Source organism: Diabrotica virgifera, chromosome 7, assembly GCF_917563875.1.
Source record: "Diabrotica virgifera virgifera chromosome 7, PGI_DIABVI_V3a".
Classification (NCBI taxonomy): Eukaryota; Metazoa; Arthropoda; class Insecta; order Coleoptera; family Chrysomelidae; genus Diabrotica; species Diabrotica virgifera.
The window spans coordinates 77944-105499 of NC_065449.1; the positions used below are offsets into that span (position 1 = coordinate 77944).

Genomic DNA, 27556 nt, shown 5'->3' on the forward strand with positions numbered 1-27556 from the left:
TTTATATGCTTAACACCATTCTCTGAAGATTCCATAACCAGTTTCAGTCCAATGGTAAAAGTGACCATTGATTTGAATCACCAAAGTTAACATATTAATTTAGATAGTATGCACAAATCATTGCATATATCTTGATTATAATTGGTTATCTTTGAATCACATTACATCATCATATTTTTTGTTATGCATATTGTTTTTTAATAAATATCATTGTTTTTGTTTAGTCTATCCTTAAGCTTATTTTGCTTATGTCCATAGTTCCAAAAACAAGCATAACTATTTTGTTACGGATATCTTTCCGTAACTTTCTATAATGTGTAATAATAAGAGTTGTGTCAAACAGTAGGTGTTCAATATTAATACTGTTTACTCAATATAGTTGTTTAAATACACCCCCCTGACATAGTTTAAAAAGTATTAACATTACTTGCCTTACGCTGTTCCTCAATCGTACAGAATTTGTATTATGCCCATGTAGAAGTTTTTATATGTATGCTATGTTTTTAACTTTATATACTTAAAAAAAAGGAAAGCTAATGCACTCTGAAAGCATTAGGCATAATAAATGTAACATTCTAAATAATTAATAATTTTACCAGGGACAAACTTATAATGATTCAATGTAAAAGAACAATGTGATTAAAACAAATAATATACTTAGGTAGTAATATTACTATAGTATTGGTATATGACTAGTTACCAATATGCTTCTTTTTTGTGTCCAATTTCATAAGAATATATCACTGGTAATTACTCACTGGTACTTAGCTCTTATATTGTTTTAATGTTTCAAACTCTACAAGATATAATTGAATCATAAATGAAATTAATCTTATTTTGTGCTATACATATTTTTAGGGTACGCCACTGGTTAATATTTGCCCAGTCCAAAATTATAGGCCTATAATTTCCTATAATTTTTGGTTACTAGGAAGGTTCTATATATATTTATAAAAACCCGTTTTTAATTAAACTAATCTAACATTACTTCAAAAATGACTACTTATACTTTTCATTTTTCATTTATGTACTTGGTAAGCTTTATGATAATCACTTACTTTTTCTTCTTATCTGTAATCATTGCATATAAAGATTCCATTTTATTAAGCTGTTGTTCTCTGTTCTTTTTATTGGGATCTTTAAGTTGAATTATCATATTTTCCAGAAATGGAATATATTTTTGTAACCCTTCCATCTTTTTATTGTAGTCCTCGTCAGACATTTTTGTATAGGTAAACCTAAAAAAAATGTTAAGTGGCCATTTGAACTTATTTTCTTAAAAATTGTTAAGCCTTAAAATTAGTAAGAACAACTAATATATACGGCGCAAAAGTAAGCAATTATGCTGTCCAGTGGAAACTACCGAGGTACTACAAATTTTACTTTGAAGGCAAAGTTAGAATTAACCTAGTAATATAGGTAGGTATGTATACGTATAATTTCTATATCTTGTAATGTAAAGACACGTTTAAAACTATTCCATGTATACCTATTATAATCAAGTTGTGACTAGCTACCGACTAAAAGTTACTTACCTATATCGTTTTTTGATGGTTAAAACTATCTGTTACTCTATCTGATAATGAATCATTACAAATTTTCAAGAATTAACCAAAACTGTAGTACTCCTTCCAATAGAATCTATTATCTGATATAAAACACCCAGTACGGCTTATTGTTGAGTCGCCATATTACACTAAAACTGAACGACTAAACGGGCCAACATCAAAGCTTAGCTAACGCGCCTTTGTTATTAGAACTTATAATGTCTTACCTTGGGGACACACTGTACACTACACTAAAATACTATAATTAATACACTATACTAGAAATTAGGAAACATTTGATGTGATTTTCAGTAAAATATAACTCACTTTAATAATCGGAAAACTTTAAACATTTTGTACTAAAATCACGTTTTCAACATCGGCACATAAGCATCGACTCTACTGACTATTTGTGCGCAGGGAACAAGTGACACGAACGCTGACGTTACGAACCGAATGTCGGCCACTTCCACTTCCCCCCTGTTTTAGTGAGATTTTCGGTTCCCAAGTCGATGCGTTAGCATTTTCATTTTTCCATTTGCCACATGGAGTAAGTACGAGTTCGACGAGAATATATAGGGGAGTGGCAAATTATTATGGTTTTGTAGCAGTACATGAAAAATGATTATAGTGTAGTGCACTTCCTAAATAAATAATGCTAAATAGCATTAGTGTTTTATAGAATATAGAAAATACTAGAGTAAATTATCCACAATTATTTGAGAAAATATTTCACGAAGGTCATCGGCACCAGTTATTTGGATGTCGTACAAATAGGTGACATCAAGGACAAATGGGGCGTTTCATCCTTATAGGTGGATTCTAATTTCTAATGTAATTAGGAATGGCTCTGCCTCTGTTTTAGATGTTGCTAAAACTGAGTAGTGGTTTTGATGTATTTGTGATCTAAACAAAATGCCTTACTTCAAATTGATTTTGAAATGCTTTAATTAGTCAAAATTGTAGTTCATTGTAATCTTTGTGTTGGTTCAGTGTGTTTAATCTAATCTCCCTATCCTTGGCATTTTTTCTTCGAAAATATAAAAATGTTCTAGTTGACTTCCAATCCAAAATGACCTGATATGTAGGTACACTAATTATTTCCACTAAAATATAAAACTATATTTTTATAATTTACAGTGGTGATAAAACTGTTCTATTGACCAAATTTTAGGGCGAATATGGGTAAGTGGTCCATCAGATGTAAATTTATAAATTAGTATAGATTTATAGATTAGTAAATTCGGACAGATGTTTATATTCAAAGAATTGAAACAAATATTCAGGGAAGGCATTTATTCACTGCTGTATTTATTCTGAAATCTCTATTCCAGTATAATGTAACTAGCTGTTTTCTAGTATAGGCCAGGTTGGTATACCATTCAGTAATAAAATTATCCTAGTGTTTAAACAAGAAGTTTAGTTGCATACATACTTGACCAGTATATCACACTAGATTTTCATGTTAAGTAATTCAAATTTTATAGCACTTAAATAAATTTTTCAACTCTACAATCTTAGATAAACATGACATATTGGTAACTATCATATTTTGTGTTGCTTCCAAGTACTTAATTTGTTCAATAATAGAAAGTGCTGTAGTTATGGTTACTATTTCATAATTCAACAAAAAATATTAGACACAAATTTGGAAAGACATTTTAGTACCTAACTATCATAATATAATTATCTTTTTATGTATGTAAATTACTTAATAGTTTTCTGGTGAGTAGAAATGTGGAGCTAGTGGTTAGTGCATTACTAATAGTTTTATCAATGTTAAAATTTTGTGTTCTTCTGCTTCTTTATTGGGTTATATCGCTCAGGATAATTCGCCCAGCTTAAAATTTGGTGTTGGTTAGTAGATGTAAACTGCTGTTTAGATAAACTACTATGGATTCAAGCCTTGAATTTGTTGAAAAGTTGTTTAAAAAAAGTGAAGGTGGATATTATTTAATATAACATTCCAGTGGCCGGTTTCACCAACGACCAATAGTAGGTTATTCGATAAATAAAGTTATTCAACCAATCAACTGACACATTTACAAACATCAAATAACATTCTATTTAATAATTAACCAGTTAATCTCACTTTAAATATCTACGACAAACAAAATTCGTCAGTTTAACTTTAAATTAGCAAAAATGTATTGAAACAATAAAAATATAATCGACTAATAAGTTTTATTTGTAGAATAAATATTCATTGATTTACTTGTTGTTGGTGAAACTGGCCCTAAGTTTTGTCACAAATTTGTGTTGCACCTGATAAGTACTTTGGCCCTTCTGTGTTAATCTAGCTTAAAATGGACTAGACTTTACTCAGTTGACACAAACAAAAGTAATTAATCCATTCGTACTGTTTAGTAATGTTTGGTATCATTTTTTCTGTACCGTTCTTGTCAATGTCTATAAAATATATCGGTATTTTCAATAAATTTATACGTATCATTAGTATTTATTGTAGTATATTTCAGACTACTTATAAATTAAATTATATATTGCCAAATCTATAGTTATAATAGGTACATTAATTTTAATTTAGATATTTAATACATACATAACAGTATGTGGCCATCAAAGAAGATAGTAATTTTGTTGATAACTGGAATTTCACATGCCTCTACTAGTCAGTAATCGAAAGGTGAATGACTACTAAGGCTTCTCCCCCTAACAGAGTTAGAGACTATTTATTGATTCCAAAATGTTGACTACTTTTGTGAGAAACTTTGTTGTACCTTTTATTTGTTATGTATAATCAGTCATTATTTCTTTCTTCTCGACAGATAACCTATGCTTTTTTTTTTAAATATTTTCAAATCCATTTTTACAAAGTGAAGCCTCTTATTCCCATTTATCATATTATAAGAGGAATTTTTGGAGACTTTATTAATTTCAAAATAATACTACTTTCTGTAATCATTGTTGGTCCTTTTAAAAAATTTTGTGTATAATCACAATATTTTTTTCTCATCTACAAATCACTGCATTTTTAGTTTTTCAGATTTTAAGAATATTTTCATGTACCACCTTGAGTGAATCCTCTTATCTCCATATGCCACATCTCAAAGAAATTTGTTTTCTTCAATTCTGCTTGTTATATTATCAACTAGTTTGACCATAAAGTACAGTTCTGTAGTCAAACTAAGAGAGCCCTTAATATTCCGCTTAGCGGGGTACTATTGTTGGAAATGTGTACTTAAATAAACAAGGGATCATTCCATAAAACAGGTAGATCCCTTGTTGACAGAATTTCATACCTCGAAGAATAGCATTGCGCTGAGCTGAATATTAATGACTATCTGGGATATATTGTCAGACTATATAAGGTCTTTTTAGTAAAGAAATTGTATATAACATTTTTGTGAATTTCTGTATTAAGTGGGAATAAGCAGCTTCTTAGGTTTTATGAAAATGCTTAAGTTTAATTTCTAGATTTCTTTTCTTTTTTCTAATTTTTATTTTCTACTAAGTGTGTTAGTTCCTGTCTGTTTAAATTTAAAATTTTATTAACATTGATGAACATGTCCCCATTTATCAACGATCTTGAAAAGTATAATTATTACATACCTATGTTTTTCTCAATTAATTTCGAAGCCAGCATTATAATATATACAGGGCCGTCGAGGCGGATGAGCCCCGGCAAAAAACGGGAAATGTTACGTTATATAATGCTAATATTGGACTATTTTTATAAAAATTGAATTTATTATAAAAATAAGTTGGGAATTTAAAAATTTTTATTTAGATTAAGTAGATACAACTGAAATTATCTAACAATAATAAATAAAATTGTTATTAAATTTATAATAGTAAAAATATTTATGATAGGGGAGCAAAGTATGCTAAATGTGCAGTCACTCGAGCGCTTTGGGGACCGATTGGTTTGTGAAGAGTAGGTCCTAAAACCAAAAAAAGTTAAGTAAAATTTTCCATTTAAGTGGGGAATTGCCATTTTTTAATACAATTTTCCATTTCCAACAATCGTTTTATCGTTTATTGTGCCATCTATTCATAATTCGAAAAAATGTCTCAAATAAAAGTTACTTATTTTTACGTAAGGAATCCAAATCTGCAATAAAAATGGGGGTCCTATTTAAGATTTTAAAGTAACCCCCCACCCCACCTCCGTGGGTGTCGTGTTTGGTGTCATTCAATGGATTTTCAAAAATATTGAATACTTGTATGTTGCAGTTTTTCGATCTGATATTCATTTCGCGAAATATCGCGGGGCTCCTATTTAAAATTTTAAATTTACCCCCCACCCTTCTCCGTGGGGGGTGGTGTATGGTATCATTTGATAGATATTTGAAAAATATTGAACAAGTATTTTTTAGTTTTTCGGTCTGACGTTTATTTCTCGAAATATTCGCTTTTTTCTTGTGAAACTTTGTGACCCACACATTTCCTTACGCCCCGCTCAAACCGTCAGATTTTTGAAATATACACTCTTGCATGTGCTTAACCTACCTTATCTTAATCTGACGATTTCGAGTATTTCCAAGGATAGATTTTTTTCGGGCCCCCCTTAACAAACTCCCCTGTATTCATATCCAATATATGGTAGGGGTACATTAACAGTGTACAAGGTTTCTCCCCATACCATAATCTGCCGCGCTCGAGTAACTGCAAAAATCCCCGCTTGGGCTCCCCTACCGTTACAATAGACGTGCTTTTTTGATTGGCAAAGATGTCTATAATTTTCGAAAAATCGCATGATTGTAGCAAATCATGCTCAATGCACAACGTTGCTAAGTCAGTTAACCGATATTTCTTCATTGTAGATCTTATAGAATTTTTTATTACTAGAAAGACAACTAAAGGATCTTTCCGCTTCTGATATTGTCACCCGCAATATGCAAAATATTCTTTACGCAATAGCGACGTTAGGAAATAATCATTCCAATTTAAGATCTTAAAATTTTATTTAGTAAATCTATTGGAGAAATGCTAATGTCTTCTTTATACAGGGTGTTTCATTGGGAAAGTAACATACGTTAACTATAGAAAGAGGACACTTAGGCGGTCTCAAAAATACCATTCTTAATGGGTCTCACTCCATTAATAACAGAGATACTGGGTGTTTTATCTATTTTGCCATTTTCTTATTTGGTTCATAACTTTTTAACCACACCGTATATTTATTTTATATTTGGTACGCAAATATTCTTTCAGGTGTACAATAAATTAATTTATTTACAAATGTAAAAAATCCAGGCCCGGATTAAAAAATATTAGATAAATAGAATAGAAAAATGTTTCGACCCAAAAACAACACCCTGTACATTAAATTTTTTTAAAATGAATTTTTTAGTTGAAAAGAGGATGAAAAACTAAATTTAGTGGTATACTTTGAATTTTCGGCAAAATGATTTTTCTGGTCAAATTTTGAATTTAAATTCTGAAATTATGTGAATTGCGAGAGCTCTAAGTAGAAAAAAAATTAAATACAACTTACAACTTGTTAACCGCACTGTATATTTATTTTATATTTAACACGCGAATATTCTTTTAGGTGTCCAATCAAATATTTTATTTACAATTATAAAAAATCCAGGTCTGGATTAAAAAATATTGTAAAAAAGTTTCGACCCCAAAAACACCCTGTATATTAAATTTTTTTAAAATGGATATTTTAGTTAAAAAGAGGATAAAAAACTAAATTTAGTGGTATACGTTGAATTTTCGGCAAAATGATTTTTCTGGTCAAATTTTGAATTTGAATTCTGAAATTATGTATGTGAATTGCGAGAGCTCTAAGTAGAAAAAAAATTAAATACAACTTACAACTTGTTAACCGCACTGTATATTTATTTTATATTTAACACGCGAATATTATTTTAGGTGTCCAATCATTTTTTTTTATTTACAATTATAAAAAATCCAGGTCTGGATTAAAAAATATTGTAAAATTTTCCGACCCAAAAACACACCCTGTATATTAAATTTTTTTAAAATGGATTTTGCATTTGAAAAGATGATGAAAAACTAAATTTAGTGGTATACTTTGAATTTTCGGCAAAATGATTTTTCTGATAAAATTTTGAATTTGAATTCTGAAATTATGTCAATTGCGAGAGCTCTAAGTAATTTTAATTAATACCATTATTTAATCTAAATTGGTAAAATGTTAAAACATTTCAGTGTTTTTTTATTATCTGTGACAAATAGTTTATGGCAAATATTCATCTTTAAATAATGAATAAATAATAAAGAGTCAATAAAGAATACATCACTTTAATCAACAAAGTATCTAAAAATTATAACAAAACTAAAGTACTTATTCAAAATTACCACCATCAAAAATTATTGTTATGTGTCAAAATGTTAATATTTTACCAATTTAGATTAAATAATGGTATTAATTAAAATTAAATCATATTTTAATTTTTTTTACTTTAAGCTTCGTAATTCACATAATTTCAGAATTCAAATTCAAAATTTTTCCAGAAAAATTATTTTGCCGAAAATTCAAAGTGTACCATTAAATTCAGTTTTTCAGCCTCTTTTCAAATGCAAAATCCATTTTAAAAAATTTAATATACAGGGTGTTTTTTTTTTGGTCGCACATTTATACAATATTTTTTAATCCGGACCTGGATTTTTTTTATTTGTAAATAAATTAATTGATTGGACACCTATAAAGAATATTCGCGTGTTAAATATAAAATGAATATACAGTGCGGTTGACAAGTTGTAACCTGTATTTCAATTTTTTTCTACTTAGAGCTCTCGAAATTCACATAATTTCAGAATTTAAATTCAAAATTTGACCAGAAAAATCATTTTGCCAAAAATTCAAAGTATACCACTAAATTTAGTTTTTCATCCTCTTTTCAACTGAAAAATCCATTTTAAAAAAATTTAATGTACAGGGTGTTGTTTTTGGGTTGGAATATTTTTCCAATTTTTTTTAATCCGGACCTGGATTTTTACAATTGGAAATAATTTAATTTATTGTACACCTTAAACGATATTTGCGTGCCAAATATAAAATAAATATACAGTGTGGTTAAAAAGTTATGAACCAATTAAGAAAATGGCAAAATAGATAAAACACTCAGTATCTTTGTTATTAATGGAGTAAGACCCATTAAGTATGGTATTTTTGAGACCGCCTAAGTATCCTCTTTCTGCAGTTAACGTATGTTACTTTCCCAATGAAACACCCTGTATAACTCGCGCAATGTGTCATTTTTTTTAAATATTTTCTTTATCTTCATCTTGAGATGTCCATTGTCGATAATAAGTATATTAAGAGCCAACATTAGAGCGTCATCAATATTACTTCAGGAGATAGTATCACACCATTTTTCGAAAGTTCTGCGAAGCTTTGGCAACAGTGCGTCGGCAATATATTTGACATTAACTAAGGTGAAGGCTCAATTGTAACAATATAGGTACTCATAGGCATAGGCGCGCTAAATGGAAGTAATAGAAAACAATTTTATTTTAAATAAATAAATATTTATAAAAATAAACCAAAATAGGTGAAAATTTTATTAAAAGCGTGTACTATTATGGTTTTTTATTTAATTTTAAAATTTAAATTTTAAACCATTGATGATATTTCTGGAATAAAAAATCCTCCTAAAAATTAATATACTCGCATTAGAATTCGAAATATTTTTACGTAAAATATAGGGGAGACCGGGGCAGAACGGGAAATACATCGGTGTGCATAATAGTATGGTATAACTAGATCCAAGCCCAGACATCCAAAGTGAAAGTTATCCTCCAACACCAAATTGTTCTATATGGTCCACACAATGTTCAGAAAAAAGTCACACCATTTTGAGCGTCGGGTTTGGGGGGGGGGGGAGAGAGGGGGGAGAAATCGGTAAATTCGTAGTTTTTTAAGTTTTCGTCAGTATTTCTAAAACTATGCGGTATAGCATGAACAACCTTATATACTAAAATGAACGGTTCCAAAGTTACGGAGGTAGTATAATATAATTGGTCCAAAAAAGGCCTAACCCAGACATTAAAAGTAAAAGTTTTCCGCCAACACCAATGTTCTATATGGTCCAGATATTGTTCAGTAAAAAGTTACACCATTTTGAGCGTCCGGTTTGGGGGGGGGGGAGATGGGGAGAAATCGGTAAATTAGTAGTTTTTTTTATGTTTTTCGTCATTATTTCTAAAAATATGCTTTAGCGTAAACAATGTTCTATACAAAAATGTTCTACATCAAATTTAAAACAAAAAAAGGTCCTATACATAATTGTTATAAAATCAACGATCCAGAGTTACGGAGGGTGAAAAGTGGAGGTTTTCGATACTTTTTATATTTTTTGGGCAATTTATAATATTTTTACTGACTGAAAGAAATTTTCTTTAACAGGATTTGCTATTTCAGTGGCCGATGGTATGTTAGTGATAAGCCCTTAAAGAAACGTCAACCTCACCACCCAAAATCATCATCAATTGCCCAAGAAATATAAAAAGTATCGAAAACCTCCACATTTCAGCCTCCGTAACTCTGGAACCGTTGATTTTATAACAATTATGGGTAGGACCAGTTTTGTTTTAAATTTTATGTAGAACGTTTTTGTATAGAACATTGTTTACGCTTAAACATAGTTTTAGAAATATTGACGAAAAACGTAAAGAAACTACTAATTTACCGACTTCTCCCCCATCTCCCCCCAAATCGGACGCTCACAATGGTATAACTTTTTACTGAACAATATGTGGACCATATAGAACAATTTGGTGTTGGAGGAAAACTTTACTTTGGATGTCTGGATTAGGCCTTTTTTTGGACCAATTATACTACCTCCGTAACTTTGGAACCGTTCATTTTAGAACGATTATGTATAGAACCTTTTTTAATTCAAATTTAATGTAGAACATTTTTGTATAGAAGATTGTTCATGCTAAACCTCATAGTTTTAGAAATATTGACGAAAAACGTAAAAAACTACGAATTTACCGACTTCTCCCCCCCCTCTCGCCCCCCAAAACCCGACATTCAAAAAGGTGTGACTTTTTTCTGAACATTATATAGACCATATAGAACAATTTAATGTTGGAGGATAACTTTCACTTTGGATGTCTGGGTTATGTCATTTTTTGAATCAATTTTATCATACTATAACTTATAGTCATCATAATATCGGCAATTAACTCCATTCGAATGAACGTGGGTTGAATCACTTCACTCATTAGAAAGAAACTTATAGTCATGTAGTATGCTTCTTTACCGACATAAAATCCGTTTTCTTTTGTTTTGTTAAAAAATTTAGTAATATTTGTAGAAATGCTGTAAGGTGAGAGGTGAGTAAGTAAGTTTTATCACGTTTTCATTCAAATATGATAGATATGTTACTGAATTTTAATATTGGGTGCTGTGAACCGTTTTATATCTTTTACGTTACAAATGACTAATTTTGTTTGAAAAGACGTCTGTTGGGGCAAAGCTTAAGCTTTCGGGACAAGACGGGACTATCCCATTCTATATTGCCACTATATCTATACTTTACAGCATTTAAACTTAGTAAGAAGAACCTAAATAAAACTGAAACTAATAAAAAATCAAAGAAAACTAAAGAAGAAAACGAGATGGACACTGAATCATCACAAGAATATGAGAAAGATTGTGGTTGCATCCACTGTGGATACTTATACAGGGTGTTAGTAAATAAGTATGAAAATTTTTAAGGGCTAATTCTACATGAAAAAATAATGCCGGTTTGCTCTATAAACATATGTCCGCAAATGCTTCGTTTGCGAGATACGGGGTGTTGAAATTTTTATTTCAAACTGCCAATTTATTTATTGCTCTAAAACCAGTTGAGGTACGAAATTGAGCTATTGAGCATCTTTTGACATACAATTAAGAATTTTGTATTCATCATTGGCGCGCATACGGGTAATAGTCTGAATTTTTTTAAAGAAAAAAATAGTACGCCACTGAGATATTTCAAATTAAAAATTATTTTTAAATTCCACGTTTAATTTTTGATAAAAAACCTTTCTTGCCTTTTTTTCATATAATGCACGTTTTTACGCAGAAAAATAAAACATTTTGGCGCGTATTTTTCATTTCTTAATACATCATCAAGAACTATCACAATATAATAATACTAAACTACAACAATAACAGAAAATATTACTAATAAGATTTCAATTAGGTGCAAAGCTGCAGAAAATGTTTAAAATGATCTGCTTTACAGGTAACAGAAGAACTTTATATTCATCATTGGCGCGCGTACGGGTAATGGTCTGAATTTTTTGAAGAAAAAAATAGTCCGCCACTGAGATATGTCAAACTGCAAATCATTTTTGAATTCCTCGTTCAATTTACGACAAAAAATCTTCCTTACCTTTTTTTCATACGAGGCGCCGTTCTCATACAAAAAAATAAAACATCTTAACGCTTACAAAGTATTTGAGGTAGTTTCCATATGCATAGAAACTTAGTTCAAATACTTTGTAAACGTTAAGATGTTTTATTTTTTTACATAAAATCGGCGCCGCATATGAAAAAAGGCAAGAAAGATTTTTTGTTGTAAATTGAACCAGCAATTCAAAAATAATTTTTAATTTGACATATATCAGTGGCGTACTATTTTTCTCTTAAATAAATTCAGACCATTACCCGTACGCGCGCCAATGATGAATATAAAATTCTTCTATAACCTCTAAAGGAGGTCTTTTTTAACATTTGTTGTAGCTCTGCACCTAGTTAAAATATTATTAGTAATATTTTCTGTTATTGTTCCAGTTTAGTATTATTATTGGATATTTCTTGATAATGTATTCAAAAAATGAAAAATACGCGTCAAGATGTTTTATTTTTCTGCATAAAAACGGTGCACCATATGAAAAAAAGGCAAGAAAGTTTTTTATCATAAATTACGACGTGGAATTTAAAAATAATTTTTAATTCAAAATATCTCAGTGGCGTACTATTTTTTTCTTTAAAAAAATTCAGAGCCTTACACGTAGGCGCGCCAATGATGAATACAAAATACTTAATTGTATGTCAAAAAATGCGTAATAACTACCTCCTAAAACTCACCAAATTTCATTTTCATAGCTCAACTGGTCTTAGAGCAATAAATAAATTGGCAGTTTGAAATAAAAATTTCAATACCCCGTATCTCGGAAATTAAGCATTTGCGGACATATGTTTATAAAGCAAACCGGCATTAATTTTGCATGTAGAATTACCCCTTAAAATGTTTCATACTTATTTACTAACACCCTGTATATGCAGGCAACTGAAGGATGGCAGTGTGTAGTGTCTGCCATGAATGGGCTCAAAATTCCTGCGCAGGTGTTGAGGATGAAGACGAAGGTGCTCATATTTGTGAACTCTGCCAGTCTGACTAAAATACATTCCCATTTTGCGCCGTAGCATTTCCCATTTTGCCCCGGTCTCGCCTACTTACCTACAAAACTCACAATTAATCTATTTTTTCAAATATTCCGACAACTTAGTTCTATTACACAAAAATATAATCAATTAATGATAAATAAACACTACTTTCGCATAGATCAATACTAACGAATTCTTAAAATCATACAGTACTGTACTGAACTAATATGGATACAGATAACAGAACAGATAAGAGAATCCTGACGCAGGTTTGTCAAAATGACAATGACTATTTCTCTATGTTGCCTAATCAGTTATTACATATTTATAAATATGTTCGATTTGTTGTTAGAGATAAAAATTTTAGTAGTTCCAATATGACACAAAATCGCATGGAATAAAAAAAGTTTATTTGAAGAAAGTGTATTTTTTTGTTCTTCTTAATGGCGGTACAGGCTCGTTTTTTAATATTATATTTAATTATAAAGTAATTTCCACATACATACTAACATATTTCTCAAATTGGGCTCTGTACCGCCATTCTTTATTATATTACGAATATGTGCCAAATATCTCGACAAAATATTTAAAATTAAAGCCGCAATATTCGAAGGCGTTTTCCGTTTTGACGACGCGCTACTGTAGGCTCTTAAATAGCGAATGAGTTTAATTTTTCACATTAAATTTTTCAGAGCGAAATACTACCTCGGGCTCAGAATTATCAGTCGTATCGCATCACTACTAGGCCCAGCAAATCATCAAAACATCTCGCGCGTCAGAGAAAACAAAATTTAAGAAATTTTTATACAAATATACGCCAATCATCTGTATAAGCATTGGTATAAGGTACTGTACAATAAATACTTACTCGAAGTATTTGCATAAACATAAACTATCCAGTGATGCGCTGCAGTAATAACCGGCAAAATAACGCAGAAGATGGAAAACACATTAAGTTGTGAGATAAAAATAAATGAAACTAGTACAGGTGTGATATTTAGCGATAAAAACGTATACATTTACATTTTACTTATTGTTGCCCACCTTTAGTCGTATCGGACGAGTTTGGCAACTACTGCCACTGTGACAGTGACAGTTTTAGTTGACATACTCCTCTGATGCGTCTAAAGGTGAGAAACAATAAATTATATAATGTAAGTTTATAGGTTTTTATGGCTAAATCTCCCACCTTCACTAGTTTCATTTATTTTTATTATCTCACAAATGTTAATGTCCGACTGGTATATTATTTGAAAAAGTCAGTTAAGTATGATTTAATACCCTAGGGCGTTATTTTGGAAAATAACGCCCTAGGGTATTAAATTTAAATAACTAGTTAAATACTGTTAAGTTGACAAATAACAACCTCAGTAAAACTATGATTACCACAATTACGTTACGACTATTGCTGGTAAATGTACTTATTTGAAAACTAATTAATTTAAAATTCATTCAAATTTTTTGCATATAAAGAATATTTAGTCGGACATTAAACGTTGAAGGCACCACGGGTATTATAGATACTAACGCTTTCGGTCAACGTATATCCCTCGGGCCCAAGGCCCTCGTTATATACACCGTTGACCTCGAGCGTTATTATCCTTGTAATATCCTTGGTACCTTAATAACTATTTCCATCTTTGCGTTATTTTGCCGATTATTAGCGCGCTTATCACTGTATATAAACACTTGTCACTGTGCTAGTGAAGACTTAAAATTCTCGTCATTTAGCAATTACATATATATTGGTTGTTCAAAAAAAAGTATTCTACGACTTCGTGCCATCAATCGAGATGTCGAGAAAAAATAATGTCGAGAGACGCTTGAGAATACAATCTCGAACGATAGAGCACTTGCGTGCGAGATTTTTGTTCGACACTTGTCATGGTCGATATATCTTGACTGAGCTCGAGAATAAGACCCCACTATTTATGAAAGTAACTTATTTTGTGTGATTTAAAAATATAGAATAGTTTTTATCACATTCTATGAAAGACGTAATCCTTGTTTTAATAGATATTAGTCATCCTCCTTCATACTTTAATGAGAACATTTTTGTGGCTTTATTTATCTGTTACTTTTGATTTATATGTTTTTATTAGTTGCAACACGTAATATTATATTTAAGTAATTGTTTTCGTAATGTTGTGTAGATTAGCATGTACATACCTAGTGATATTATTTTTCCAATCTCAGCTTGTTAGGATTTATGTGTATGTGATTAAATAACATCTGTATTAAAATATAACATGATAACAGCTTTTTGGAGTTAGAGAAAATACACACATCAAAATAATCTAGGGGACAGAAACAAAATGCGAGATTACAAAAGCATTTCAAATAATTTATTTCAAATATTTAAAAAAGAAGCTATAAACAAGGGTTCCGAATTAATATACAATAAACATTTTGAAGTTATACTTCTTTAGGCACGAGGGTAAATTTTTATTTTGCTGTGCGCATGCGCACACCGACAGTATGGTATGAAACGCTATGAGGGATCTGATTGGGTGTTAAAATCATCTGTCAATAATTGTTCAAATGGAGATTCTGGATAAACAAAATGTTGTGTATATTAGATTTTATTGTTGTGAGGACAGTGACAAGAAGCAAGTTCATAATTGTAGTGACTTTTTAAATAGTTTTTAAAAGCAACAGGAACGTACCTTATTGTAAATATTTCAGTATTGTAATAAAAAATTACAAATTAGGTAAATACCTATTTGGAAAATGTACCTACCTAGCTAGTAGGTAATGCTTTGATTTACATAATTTGATTACCAACAAAAATCTCCATATAATATATTGCTTTTTTAGTCTATATTTTGTCGTATTCCACAAGAATCAAACTTATTTGATTAAACTAACAGAATAAGCAACTGTCAAAAATTTTTTAAAACGTTTAGTTGCTAGGTATAAGATTCCACTTCATTCACAGGTCTCGGTTGTTAAATTCTGCGTGGGGTGAGTTCAAAATAATCTAAACCTGATAGACGCAGGTTCAATTCCCAATGCAAATTTTTATTTTTTTTATACATTTTATGATTGTAAGTATATTTATTATATTTTTTTTTTCAGAAAATAAGTATTTAGTTAAAATTTTCTCAACAATTGTTCAGGAATGATTTCTTTGGTTTCATTTTTCAATGTGTTTGCGTGTGTTTTATTCTTTTATTTTTTTTAATTTTTCGTATTGTTTTAATAAAATTTTTTGAAAAGTAGTAAGTGTTAAAATTAGTTTAATATTTAAATAAAATATAAATAAACTGTTATATTGATTTCGTTGAAATCATATAATAGAAGTATAATTTACGTGCGTACAAAGTACACACACATTCTTTTTTTTTTCTTTGAATTATCGTAATAACTCTTAAAAAATTAAGGGAACTCCATAAGTCAAAAAATGGTAACATAAGAAAATATAAACCTAATTTTGTTGCCCCTCAACTTCCAACAAAATAATCTTTAGCTTAAGCTAGTATAGTGTATGACCTCCACGGTTATTGATATAGTCGATTCGCTAAATTGAGACACAACTGTCTACACTACAATCACAATAAAAATGCACTATATAGAAATAAAGCAAGACACGTTGAATGCTCGAGGATATAGGCGTAACCAGAGGGTGGTTTTGGGGGTTATAACCCCCCTTTTGGATGTACTTTGAGCTCTTAACACATAGTAGCTCTTACTTGAAGTAGATGTAACCCCCCCCCCTTAGGATCATCCTGGTTATACCTCTGCTCGAGGAGCACTCCCAGATCATGATTTGAGATGCTCCTCGTGCTTGGTTATTTCTAATGCATCTTTATTGTGATTGTAGTGTAGACAGTAGTTGTGTCTCAGATTAGCGAATCGACTATAACTGCCCTACATCTGTTAGGCTAACTCATGATCAGATGGTATTTTGCTCCAGTCCATTGAAAGGCCCTCAAACAGTTGCTGTCTTGTATTGAACGTAATATTTTATTGTAAAATGCATCCGCCCAATATGACTTATACATGCTCAATTGCGTTTAAATCTGGCGATTGTGCAGGCCATAATAAAACCTCAATTTCATTATCTTCACGGAATGTTTGTAAGACCCTGGCAGTATGTGAACGCACATTGTCGTGCATTAATTGAAATTGGGAAATAGCTTGTTATGCAAAGGATACAACAGTAGGTTCGAGAATAATATCGCAGTAGTCTGTTGCATTTGGAAACCGTTACAGAAAACGAGATTGGTTCTTCCACCAAGAGTGATGCCACCTCGGACCATTGCCGCTTGCTTTCTATGAACCTTCTGCACGATGATCAATCGTTCAGCATTGCCAGATCGTCTTGTATCTGGTGCAGATCCAAATCGGGGCTCATCTGTGAACAAAGTAGAGGCCCACTCACGTCTTAACCCAATTTGAGTGTTCTTGTGCCCACTGAAGTCGATGAGCGCGATTTCCTCTGGATTACACAGGTCTACTAGCATTTAAACCTACTTCATGTTCATGCAGTTTACTTTTAAAATTTTGGCAACTTACAAACACCTGGTGGTTCTCTTGCAGCCTCATTTGTAATTGTGATGCAGTTATAGTGAGATCTTGCAAAGCCTGTAACCTAAGAAAACGGTCTTTAATCTGATTGTTTATCCTTGTACAGCCTCTATGATGTTTAGCAACGTCACCAGTTTCATGAAACCTTAATCACAAACAATTAATAACATTACTGTTCGTGTGGAGGACTTCAGCAACGTCTCTTTGACTTCTATCAGGTATAAGCATCCCGAAAGCACGCCACTGCATTTTGCGATTTAAATTATGTCTCTCCATTATTGGCAATTGCAAAACTAAATAAAAATCCACGTAGACCTCGAAGATCAAGTACCAATAAAGAAATATTACTTCTTATCTTATAGACAAACACGCATATTATGTTTTGTTAAATTTTTATAGCCATTCTTGTCAACATTACTGTACCAGCATTAGCGTCCAAGCTGGTACAGTAATCGAAAAAACAACAAAAAATATTAAAATCATAAATTTATTTTTATATTTCCTGATAACATTGACTTAAAGCTGTTAATATAGGTGTCCCCTAGATTATTTTGATGTGTGTAATTTAAAATTTCGCTATAATTATTTTATTTCATTGTGTTAGGAATTCAGTTCTAATAAATAATTTTTATTGGTGGCGTTTTCTTGTAACCTGAGGTATGGATATATGTGCAGCTGATGTCACACTTGAGTTTTCTCTAGGATCTAGGTATTAAAGGCTCGATGCACATTTGCGTGTTTTCAAGCTGCGGGCAAGCTACGTGCGATCGCTGGCGGCATCAGCAGTAGCAGTACGTGAGTTGAATTTATTCACTGCACACTCGAGCTGAGTCGCGACGTGCACGTCACTTGCACTAAGGCTACGGCTCCACAGGCGACAAATTTACGCTAGCAGTAGCCGTAAAACGAACTTAGGTTCCGCGGAACGGAATAGGAATAGCCGAACTGAACCGACTACAGGACTTGTGCGTAGTCGGTTCAGTTCGGCTATTCCGTTCCGCGGAACCTAAGTTCGTTTTACGGCTACTGCTAGCGTAAATTTGTCGTCCGTGGAGCCGTAGCCTAAGAGCACGCCAGTTTCTGGTAGGTCGCCACGTGCACCGTGCACGCGGCTTGAGAACAAGTCAGGAGGGTTGGCAGTCTGTGCTGGGAAATCATTCAGTACAACCTGACCGCCCGATCGATTTCAACGTAGATACAGATCCGTTTTATTTCTGGCGTGTATTGATCCCGAGAAACCGCTCAAATGTGTAATGACCGGAAACTTGGCTTGAAAACACGCAAATGTGCATCGAGCCTAACATCTACCAACTATTCAAATAGCGTGAATAATTTATTTAGTAAAAAATATATGATTTTATATAACATTTTATCATTGTTATATGTTTTCGTTTTTTAAACAGTATATTATTCAACGAGCATGTAATGACGGCAGGGCTGCTTTATCCATTAGACAATATAGGCAGTTGCCTAGGGCGGCAAATTATGAGAGGGTGGCAAAAATACTGTACAAAAAAATATTTGTATATAAAAATTGAAATCGAATAACATTTAAGTACATCGTACATCTATAAATGGAATATAAGTGGGCATTCATTTCTAGAAAACAAATTGCATTTTCTTAACACTATTCATTCAAAAAGGAAAGAACAGAAGTTGCAACTTAAGGGATTATTGGGCCGTCAGCAGCATCGCAAAGGCACACTGTTCTATAATTTTTTAAAACTCGATCCTTTTGGGTTTAGTCCTGTCGCCAGGGGGGGTACAACGGCCTCGTTAATTCAGATGGACTTACCCAAATTTTTTTTATGTATTTTGACCCGTAGAACACGAATTTTTTGGGTAACAGTTGATCCGGATGTCGATAAGATTGTTATAGACCAAGAACTTGAGGAATCAAATAACAGCGATTTTTGGCAAAACAAAACAATATTTTGTATTTTTTGGGTCATTTTAAGCAAAAAATATTTCTACAAGTTTTTTAGTAGGATGCACAGTTTTCGAGATAAATGCGGTTGAACTTTCAAAAAATCGAAAAACTGCAATTTTTAAACCCGAATAACTTTTGATTAAAAAATAAAATAGCAATTCTGCTTAGCGCCTTTGAAAGTTCAAGTCAAATTATGTCGGTTTTGATTATTTGCATTGCTAAAAATTTATTGTGTTATTGCTAAACAAAGCTACAAACAACTAGTGCGTGAGTGATGTTTCTATGATTTCTCATTTAAAATCGAACGAGTAGGTAGAATAGGTACTAGTGCAATCAAGACTATTTCTACGTTACATGCGTTAAAACGCATGTAAAAGCACGGGAAACCCTACGTGTTTATAGCTTTGTTAAACAATAAAAAAATAAATTTTTACCAATGCAAATAATCAAAACCGATATAATTTGACTTAAACTTTCAAATGCGGTAAGCAGACTTGCTATTTTATTTTTTAATCAAAAGTTATTCGGGTTCAAAAATTGCAATTTTTCGATTTTTTTAAAGTTCAACCGCGTTTATCTCGAAAACTGTGCATCCTACGAAAAAACTTGTAGAAATATTTTTTACTTAAAATGGCCCAAAAAATACAAAATATTGTTTTGTTTTGCCAAAAATCGCTGTTATTTGATTCCTCAAGTTCTTGGTCTATAACAATCTTATCGACATCCGGATCAACTGTTACCCAAAAAATTCGTGTTCTACGGGTCAAAATACATAAAAAAAACTTGAGTAAGTCCATCTGAATTAACGAGGCCGTTGTACCCCCCCTGGCGACAGGACTAGTTATTCGTGGTTGAAAATTTGCCATTTTCATTGAAAAATGTCGCCTTTTCGGACGTTTTTTTGCGAATACCTTAAAAATTATGCATCTAACAAAAAAAACTATATAAAACTTTTTTTAGCTTATGAAAAATCAAAGAGATTCGTTCCTTCATAAGTCTTCTAGTGATAACATAAAAAGAGATATGGTAGGTGAAAAGACATTGTTTTGTGCATGCTCAAATCGGTGTGTTCAACTTCAGAGAAATGGTCGATTTTAAGGGTATATTGCTATCGATATCTTTTGTAAGTACATACTGCCTGAAAAGACCTTTAAAACGACCGCAATGTTAAATTTCGATTGCATTCAAACTAAGCGAGATATGGGGCAACAAAAAAGAATGACTAATTTATTTTAAGATAAAATGCGAAGTATGCATATGTTAACCCCTCATCCACCAGATTTAAATGCATCGTTTTGCTTCTACAATACCTTTTAGTATAGTGTTTTTTTCTATGTTCAACAAGTTGGACGGGTTTAAAATGTATGGTTTTTGAAAAAAAAATAAGATCAAATTATAGAGAGCATTTTTAAATTTTTTTAAAAATCTTCCTTTTTCTCCATGTAACTTGAAAATGATAATGAGATAAGTAATGAAAGAAAAATAAAATTGTCATCTAAAAGAAAACCTACATTTTTGTAAGGTATTTTTTTACGTATCTCTTATAACTTTCGAATTACATGGAGAAAAAGGAAGATTTTTAAAGAAATTTGAAAATGTGCTCTATAATTTGATCTTGTTCTTTTCAAAAACCATTCATTTTATCTCCAAACCATTTCAATTTTTTGAATATAAAAATAATACTATAGTAGTAGGTATTGTAGAAGGAAACCGATGCATTTCAATTCTGGTGGATGAGGGGTTAAATATACTTTTTTTTTATATATTTATATATATACTATTTCTTATTTTATACTAATTTTTCCTTAAAATACATTAGTCATAAATTTTTTGGCACCATATCTCGCTTAGTTTGAATGTAACCGACATTTAACAGTTATCGTTTTAAAGGTCTTTTCAAGCGCTACAAAACGTATTCGTAGCATTATTATACCCCTAAAATCGACCATTTCTCTGTTATTTTAAGTTGAATACCGATTTGAGCATGCACAAAAAAAATCTTTTTTCACCTACCTTCTCTTTTTTTATTAAAATAGAAGATTTATGAAAAATTGAATCTCTCTGATTTTTCATAAACTACAAAAATGTTTTATATAGTTTTTTTCGTTGGATGCACAATTTTTATAGTATTCCCAAAAACAGTCTCCGAAAGTGTCACTTTTCAATGAAAATGGCAAATTTTTAACGATCAATAACTCAAAAAGTATTGTTTTCAAAAAAATTTATAAAACAGTTATTGCTTAGAATTAGGTTCTCTGGTCTCTTCCGGTGTTAGTTTGATAAAAAAAATTCCACCCCGAGAACGGGTGGGAACCACCCCTAAATTAAAAGCGCCATAGAATATAGGGTAGACTTTGTTTCTTGAGCTATTCCCTACTTACAGTGAAAATATCAAATAAATTGATGCAGTAGGATGGAATTCGGATCCAAATACCCTCACTGATTCCACTAATAGATACCTACATCATTCATAATACGTGAGTGCATAATGCATAAAATCACCAATAATTGACATATCTAAATATTTAAAAAAGAGTGGATTGAAAGATATTTTCGCTAATTTTGATATTGCTTTGCGCATTTATTTGTGCCTCCCAGTTGCCAACCAACGTGTCGGCTGAAAGGTCATTTTCGAAAATGTCAAGGATTGAAAATAGTCATGAAAATAATTTCCGATCAAGTATGAGTATGACGCAAGAACTTCTTAACAATTTGTCGATTTTGTCCATAGAAAGTGACGTAACACAGGCGTTAAATTATGACGACGTTATAGACGATTTTTCCCAAGAAAAATCAAGAAAGAAATCTGATGTGATCAAACTGGAATGACAATTTTTATGTATTCTTATTTAAATGAAAAAATCTGCTTGCAATTTTTTTTTTCGCAAAAATGGTACATGCTTGAAGGGCGGCTACTAGAGAATTGCCTAGGGCGTCAATTGACCTAAACGCGGCCCTGAATGATGGCTATTACTCACGATGAAGTTTCTAATGACAGATGTGATAATTCGGTCATAATAGTTGTACCAGTTTTTTATGACGCCAAGTGAACAACAATGGTACAAGTATATACAGTGATGAGCGCGCTAATAACGGGCAAAAGAAGGAAAACATATCGCAAATTGTGAGATAAAAAGATAAAACTAGTAAAGGTGGGAAATTTAGTGATAGAAACGTATAAATTTACATTATATTGATTGTTTCCCGCCTTAGAGTTGTGAGGAGTAATCAGACGAGTATGTCAACTAAAACTGTCGCAGTGTGAGCAACGAATATAGACGCAAGCTCTATATATTCGTTGGTGTTAGTTGCTAAACTCGTCCAATACGTCTAAAGGTGGGAAATACTCAATACAATGTAAATTTATACGTTTCTATCGCTAAATTTCTCACCACTACTAGTTTTGTCTCACAACTTAATTATGATTTCCATCTTTTGCGTTATTTTGCCAGTTATTAGCGCGCTCATCACTGTATAATATAATGTTCGATGATTTAGCGGCTGGAATTCCTATTACCTACGCAAACAATGAAATGAGAACGCGCATAAAAACGATCTGGACCGCGAGTGCGAGGTCCGTCGTATGATGAATGCGCATCATGGGCGTGGTTATTTTCACCCTTTCAGCTATGTTTGGTAAACTGTAATTGGGTTATTTTTAGATCGCCCCTCGTAGAATCTTGTGTGAAATGTGTAGGAGCGAGAAGGCAGATGGCTGCCGCGACTGTAAACGACGTTAAGTCATGCGCGCTCATAACAAGTCTGATAAAAATGTCTATCTCTCAAGATTAAAAATTTACATATAAGAGTAGAAATTCTCGATTTAAAAAAATTGTAGGCAAATGAATCCAGTAATCATCAGTGTGTGTGTGAGAGTTGTGTTTTATGGCGCTGGAGCTAAGCCAAGCCAATTAACCTAATCAGCAGTGATAGTGATCGACGCATAAATTCGATGCGTCTATATTATGACCTAACAACTCTTGGCGGTCTCGGGTTTCATCGTAGGGTATTAAATCGACGCGCGACGCGTAGGTATTGTTATTGATCTTAGTAAAATGTTGAATCCTACGACGTGTGTAACTGCACGTAACATGTTTTTGTTTAAAACGTTTGTGTTGCATCGAAATATAATGGAGAACTCTACACAATCTTATACTTACAACTTACATTTAAAGTGTTTCAGTTTCAACTAATGTCATTACGGAATGTTTGCGAAAAAGATAATTTTTCACTATTTCTCCAAACTTTAAATAATTCTGTGGAAAAATTGAATAGCTGATTTTGTTTCATAGTCCTTTCGTATTATCCGGGAGGCATCACCAAGATTTTGTTTTTGGAATTATCCAAATATCTCTTTTTTTGTAAGAGCTGCGCAGTTTTTTGTAAATAAAATCACTGATTGACTCATAGAAATAAATATCTTAATTAGAGGTTGATTGATAAGATTAGAATGGCCCGCATGCAGGACAAATCTCGATCCTATCGAGCATTTATGTGATGAATTGAAAACAGGTATTCGCCGTCATCCTAGACCTCCAGAAAATTTGGTACAGTTATGGCCCTGGTAGAGGAATATCGAGCTATTCTCCAGGCAAGGATAACGCATCTTATTATTCGATGCCAAACAGATTGAAAGGAGTCGTTGCTGCGAGAGGTGGATGTACCCGCTATTGAATTGTTTTGTTAATTTTAGTGCGTTTGATATTTTTAATTAAATAAACCTTCAAAGCAGTATTTTTATTTACAACTTTTACAAGAAAAGAGATATTCAAATAATTCAAAAAACAAAATCTTAGGGATGCCTCCGAGATAATACGAAAGTAGTAGGAAACAAAATCAGCCCTTCAATTTTTTAAAGTTAGGAGAAAATATAACGCTTTATTCACCCCCGTATAATGCCATCTATGCAAACAATTGTTGTTATCGGAATAATAATAAATATATCAATACATATACCTACAGACTAATGCAAGAATCTTGAACATCGGAGTACAAATAAAAAAGTTATAAATTGTCAAACTTATTCAAAAATTTTTGCTGGCGGAATTTTTTGCCCATGTACCTATATGTAAGAAAACATATGACTATAGTCTGACCCTATGATTACGCAAGGCGCACTGATATGGTGGTCTAAATGCTTATAAAAGATCACCAAAGAGAAGCTTCAACGGCAAGCATACTTAATCATAACAGGACGAGTGATGTTTACTACACCAACCGCCTCCATGGAAGTCATGCTCGACCTCCCTCTATTACATATATGGATGCAGAAGGCGATATGGTAGGAGCATGTAGAAGAATAGGGCAAAAGGATACCGGGATCAAATCTGGACAGATCACCCAGAGTTGGAAATGGTACGAGATGCAATGCAACCTAAATATAATTTCGAAAAGACGTTTTACGCCTTTTACTCTTTCTGGTATACAGAGACGGCTCTAAAATCGACGGAGTTGAAGTTGGCGTATACGGAAGGAAACCAAGGCTAAACCTTAGTGAAAACTGAGATCATCACTCTACTATCTTCCAAGAGGAAATTTATGCTGTAAAGGGGTGTCTGCAGGAGCAAATCTATAAAAATTATATCTGACAGTCAAGTCACTAGGCGGCATTAAAGGCATTGGAATCTCAATATATTGCTTAAAGCTTAACTAAGTGAACAGAACACTATTGAAAGTGAGATTATAATGCTTTAGAAATGTAGTTATAATCATAGGCGTAACCGGGTGGTTGAGGTTATAACCACCCCCCCCCCCATTGGAATGTACTTTGAGCTCTATACGCTTAATATCATACCCGCCGAGACCTTCCAATAGTTGTAACCCCCTCCCTTAGGATCACCCTGGTTATGCCGATGGTTATAATTGTGTTGTTTCTAATTTATGTTGTTAAAAGCTTTTAATTTTTAAAACAGTTTAGGAATACTATTTTAAAGTTATAAATTTATATTATTGTTCAAACTTCAATATTGGCTCCGTGCGTCTCCCCTCTACTTACAGTCACGTGACACGCTGTCAGATTTTGTCAGGACGTTTTAACATCGAGTCTTATGGGATTATTTTGTTAAACTTGAATATTTTATTTTGTAGTGATAATAACCGAATACAATTGTTAGAATTCATTAGTTATTAATTTATACTGTAATTTATAGTGCAACAAAAATATTTTCTTTTTCGTTAATAAAGATTTATTGATATAAACTGCAATAGTGAGGTTATGTATACAAAATCAAACTGATAATCAATATTGGAAATAGAAGAATTTATATCAGATTAAGTGCGTTTTTATTTTCTGTTTATATTAATACATAATATCACTAGCGGGACACGGCATTTTTTTAAATGTCTCATTTAAACATACACAAAGCGTCCTGGGCCCTGATTCTAAATCAAATTTCGACACTAAACAAGTCGCTTTCAATATGGCGATGGCGACTGTCGAAATTATTTGACACGGAGATGAATGAATGGCCAAAAGCGAGGTTAGGTTTAGTTTAGATGTGTTTTGTTTATTTCTTGCAAGGAAAACTAAATCAAAAGGTATTATAATATAGCTGGGTTTAATTGAAATTTGCTTGTTTTGAGGAATTAGATAGAATAGTATTAAATTAGAAATATAATAATTGAGAATGTCCACAACATGAATCATCAACTCAATGAAAGATGTGAGGTAATAATCTGGGAAAATTAGTAAAAAACAAGGAAAATTAATTACCAGCTATTTTATTGCTGGACATGCTGAAATAAAATCTTCAAGATTTCCTATATTAGTAATATAGCTGTGCAAAGTCCACAGAAAGTGTGCTATTTTGTTTATAAACAAATTAGCGCTCCGAAATCTTTTTTTTTATTATTGCTCTAAAACTCCGAAAATTTTAACTTTAAACCAAAACACTCACATAAAAATTGACAGTAATTTAATTCTGCACATTAATAATTTATTCCAATTTCCTTCGACGGAAATTTTCTTCGGAAAATTCGGGTTTTCCAAACAAAATCTTTAATTTTCAACTAAAATTTGAGGGAAGTAATTATTTATCAATAATTAAATAATTTGGTGACAGTGACATAAATCTTTTTTGTTATGAGTGTCTTGAAGATATGAAAATTTGTATGTACAAAGAAGACCGGAATTAAAAGGTATCTAATGGTTCAAAGATTAAAATCCTGTTGTTTATAACTCTGTCGCAAATGCCGGTCAAATTTGACCGGTTATACCTGGAATCACTCCTCGCAATTCAATTTGTTTTTCTTCGAAAAGGACACAGAAGCCGTGCTCTTTTCAACAGCGTTAACTTAATTTAATTTAATCTAATATTTTCTGAGGGGTTCTATTTGTTTATAAGCCAAAAAATTGTTTCTTTATAACATTCCCGAGACCGCTCAAATGGTCCAATTTCAATCCTGTAAGGTACGTTGAATAGGTATAGTGCTTTTTTATATGAAAATCATAGTTATTCTGGTGTATCATAATCTTTCTGGTTATTATTTCGACCGAAATTTTTTAATTAACATTTTAATTATTGCTAAACTATTGGTTAGATTGTCGCCGGTCTCCTGATATACAGAGAGGGGCTAAATTATGGAATAAATTCATTTTCTCTAAAATGGACGATTTTAGAGAAAAATCCCGAAACAGGTCGATTTTTATTTTTAAATTAAATTTCTTGGCATATATTTCAAACTAGTGACGTCATCCATCCGAGCGTGATGACGTAATTATTTTTTTAAATAGGAATATGGGTTCGTGTTGTAGCTCATTTACAAAGGCGTTCAATTCTCTATTCAGTATTATAAACATAAGTTTCATTATTTATACAGGGAGGCCAAGAAAAATTTTGAATTAAATTAATTGACGCAAGAAGAAGAATGCATGTAATTTATTTAACTCAAAATACATTGTATTGCTGTCAGAAAATAGAAAAAAATGTTTATTTTGCAAATAAACATTGCTTTTAGCTTAAATTAAAAGTTCAAACTGCCAATAGGTAGGAGGGAGTCTGTTTGTGATTTAATTTAAGCGAAAAGAAATGTTTATTTGTGAAATAAACCTTTTTTTCTATTTTCTGACAGCAGTACAATGTATTTTGAGTTAAATAAATTACATACATTCTTCTTTTTGCGCCAATTAATTTAATTCAAAATTTTTTTTTGGCAACCATGTATAAATACCTAATGATATTAATGTTTATATTACTGAATAGAGAATTAAACGCCCTTTCAAAT

The 27556-nt window shown here is 31.8% G+C and overlaps 2 protein-coding genes across 8 annotated transcripts in view; one reads left to right on the forward strand and one right to left on the reverse strand.

The window, feature by feature from the left end:
• Positions 1 to 2043, reverse strand: part of LOC114328441 (uncharacterized) — a 58308-nt gene extending 56265 nt beyond the window's left edge. Inside the window, exons 1-2 of one of the 2 annotated variants that reach the window (XM_028277290.2) lie at positions 1775 to 2043; positions 1059 to 1238 (exon numbers count right to left, since the gene is read on the reverse strand). In XM_028277290.2, coding sequence (XP_028133091.2) covers positions 1059 to 1222 — 164 coding nt within the window. In that variant the 5' untranslated portion in view covers positions 1223 to 1238; positions 1775 to 2043. Of the gene's footprint in view, positions 1 to 1058; positions 1239 to 1535; positions 1676 to 1774 lie in introns of those variants that run through there. The other variant, XM_028277291.2, reaches the window with a different exon arrangement.
• A 67-nt stretch (positions 2044 to 2110) lies between these two features.
• The window catches only part of LOC114328443 (uncharacterized protein C3orf38 homolog), a 37829-nt gene continuing 12383 nt past the window's right edge, over positions 2111 to 27556 (forward strand). The window contains exons 1-2 of one of the 6 annotated variants that reach the window (XM_028277298.2): positions 2111 to 2631; positions 2722 to 2732. In XM_028277298.2, coding sequence (XP_028133099.2) covers positions 2630 to 2631; positions 2722 to 2732 — 13 coding nt within the window. In that variant the 5' untranslated portion in view covers positions 2111 to 2629. Of the gene's footprint in view, positions 2917 to 23111; positions 23362 to 27556 lie in introns of those variants that run through there. The other 5 variants (XM_028277299.2, XM_028277296.2, XM_050655996.1 and 2 more) reach the window with 5 other exon arrangements.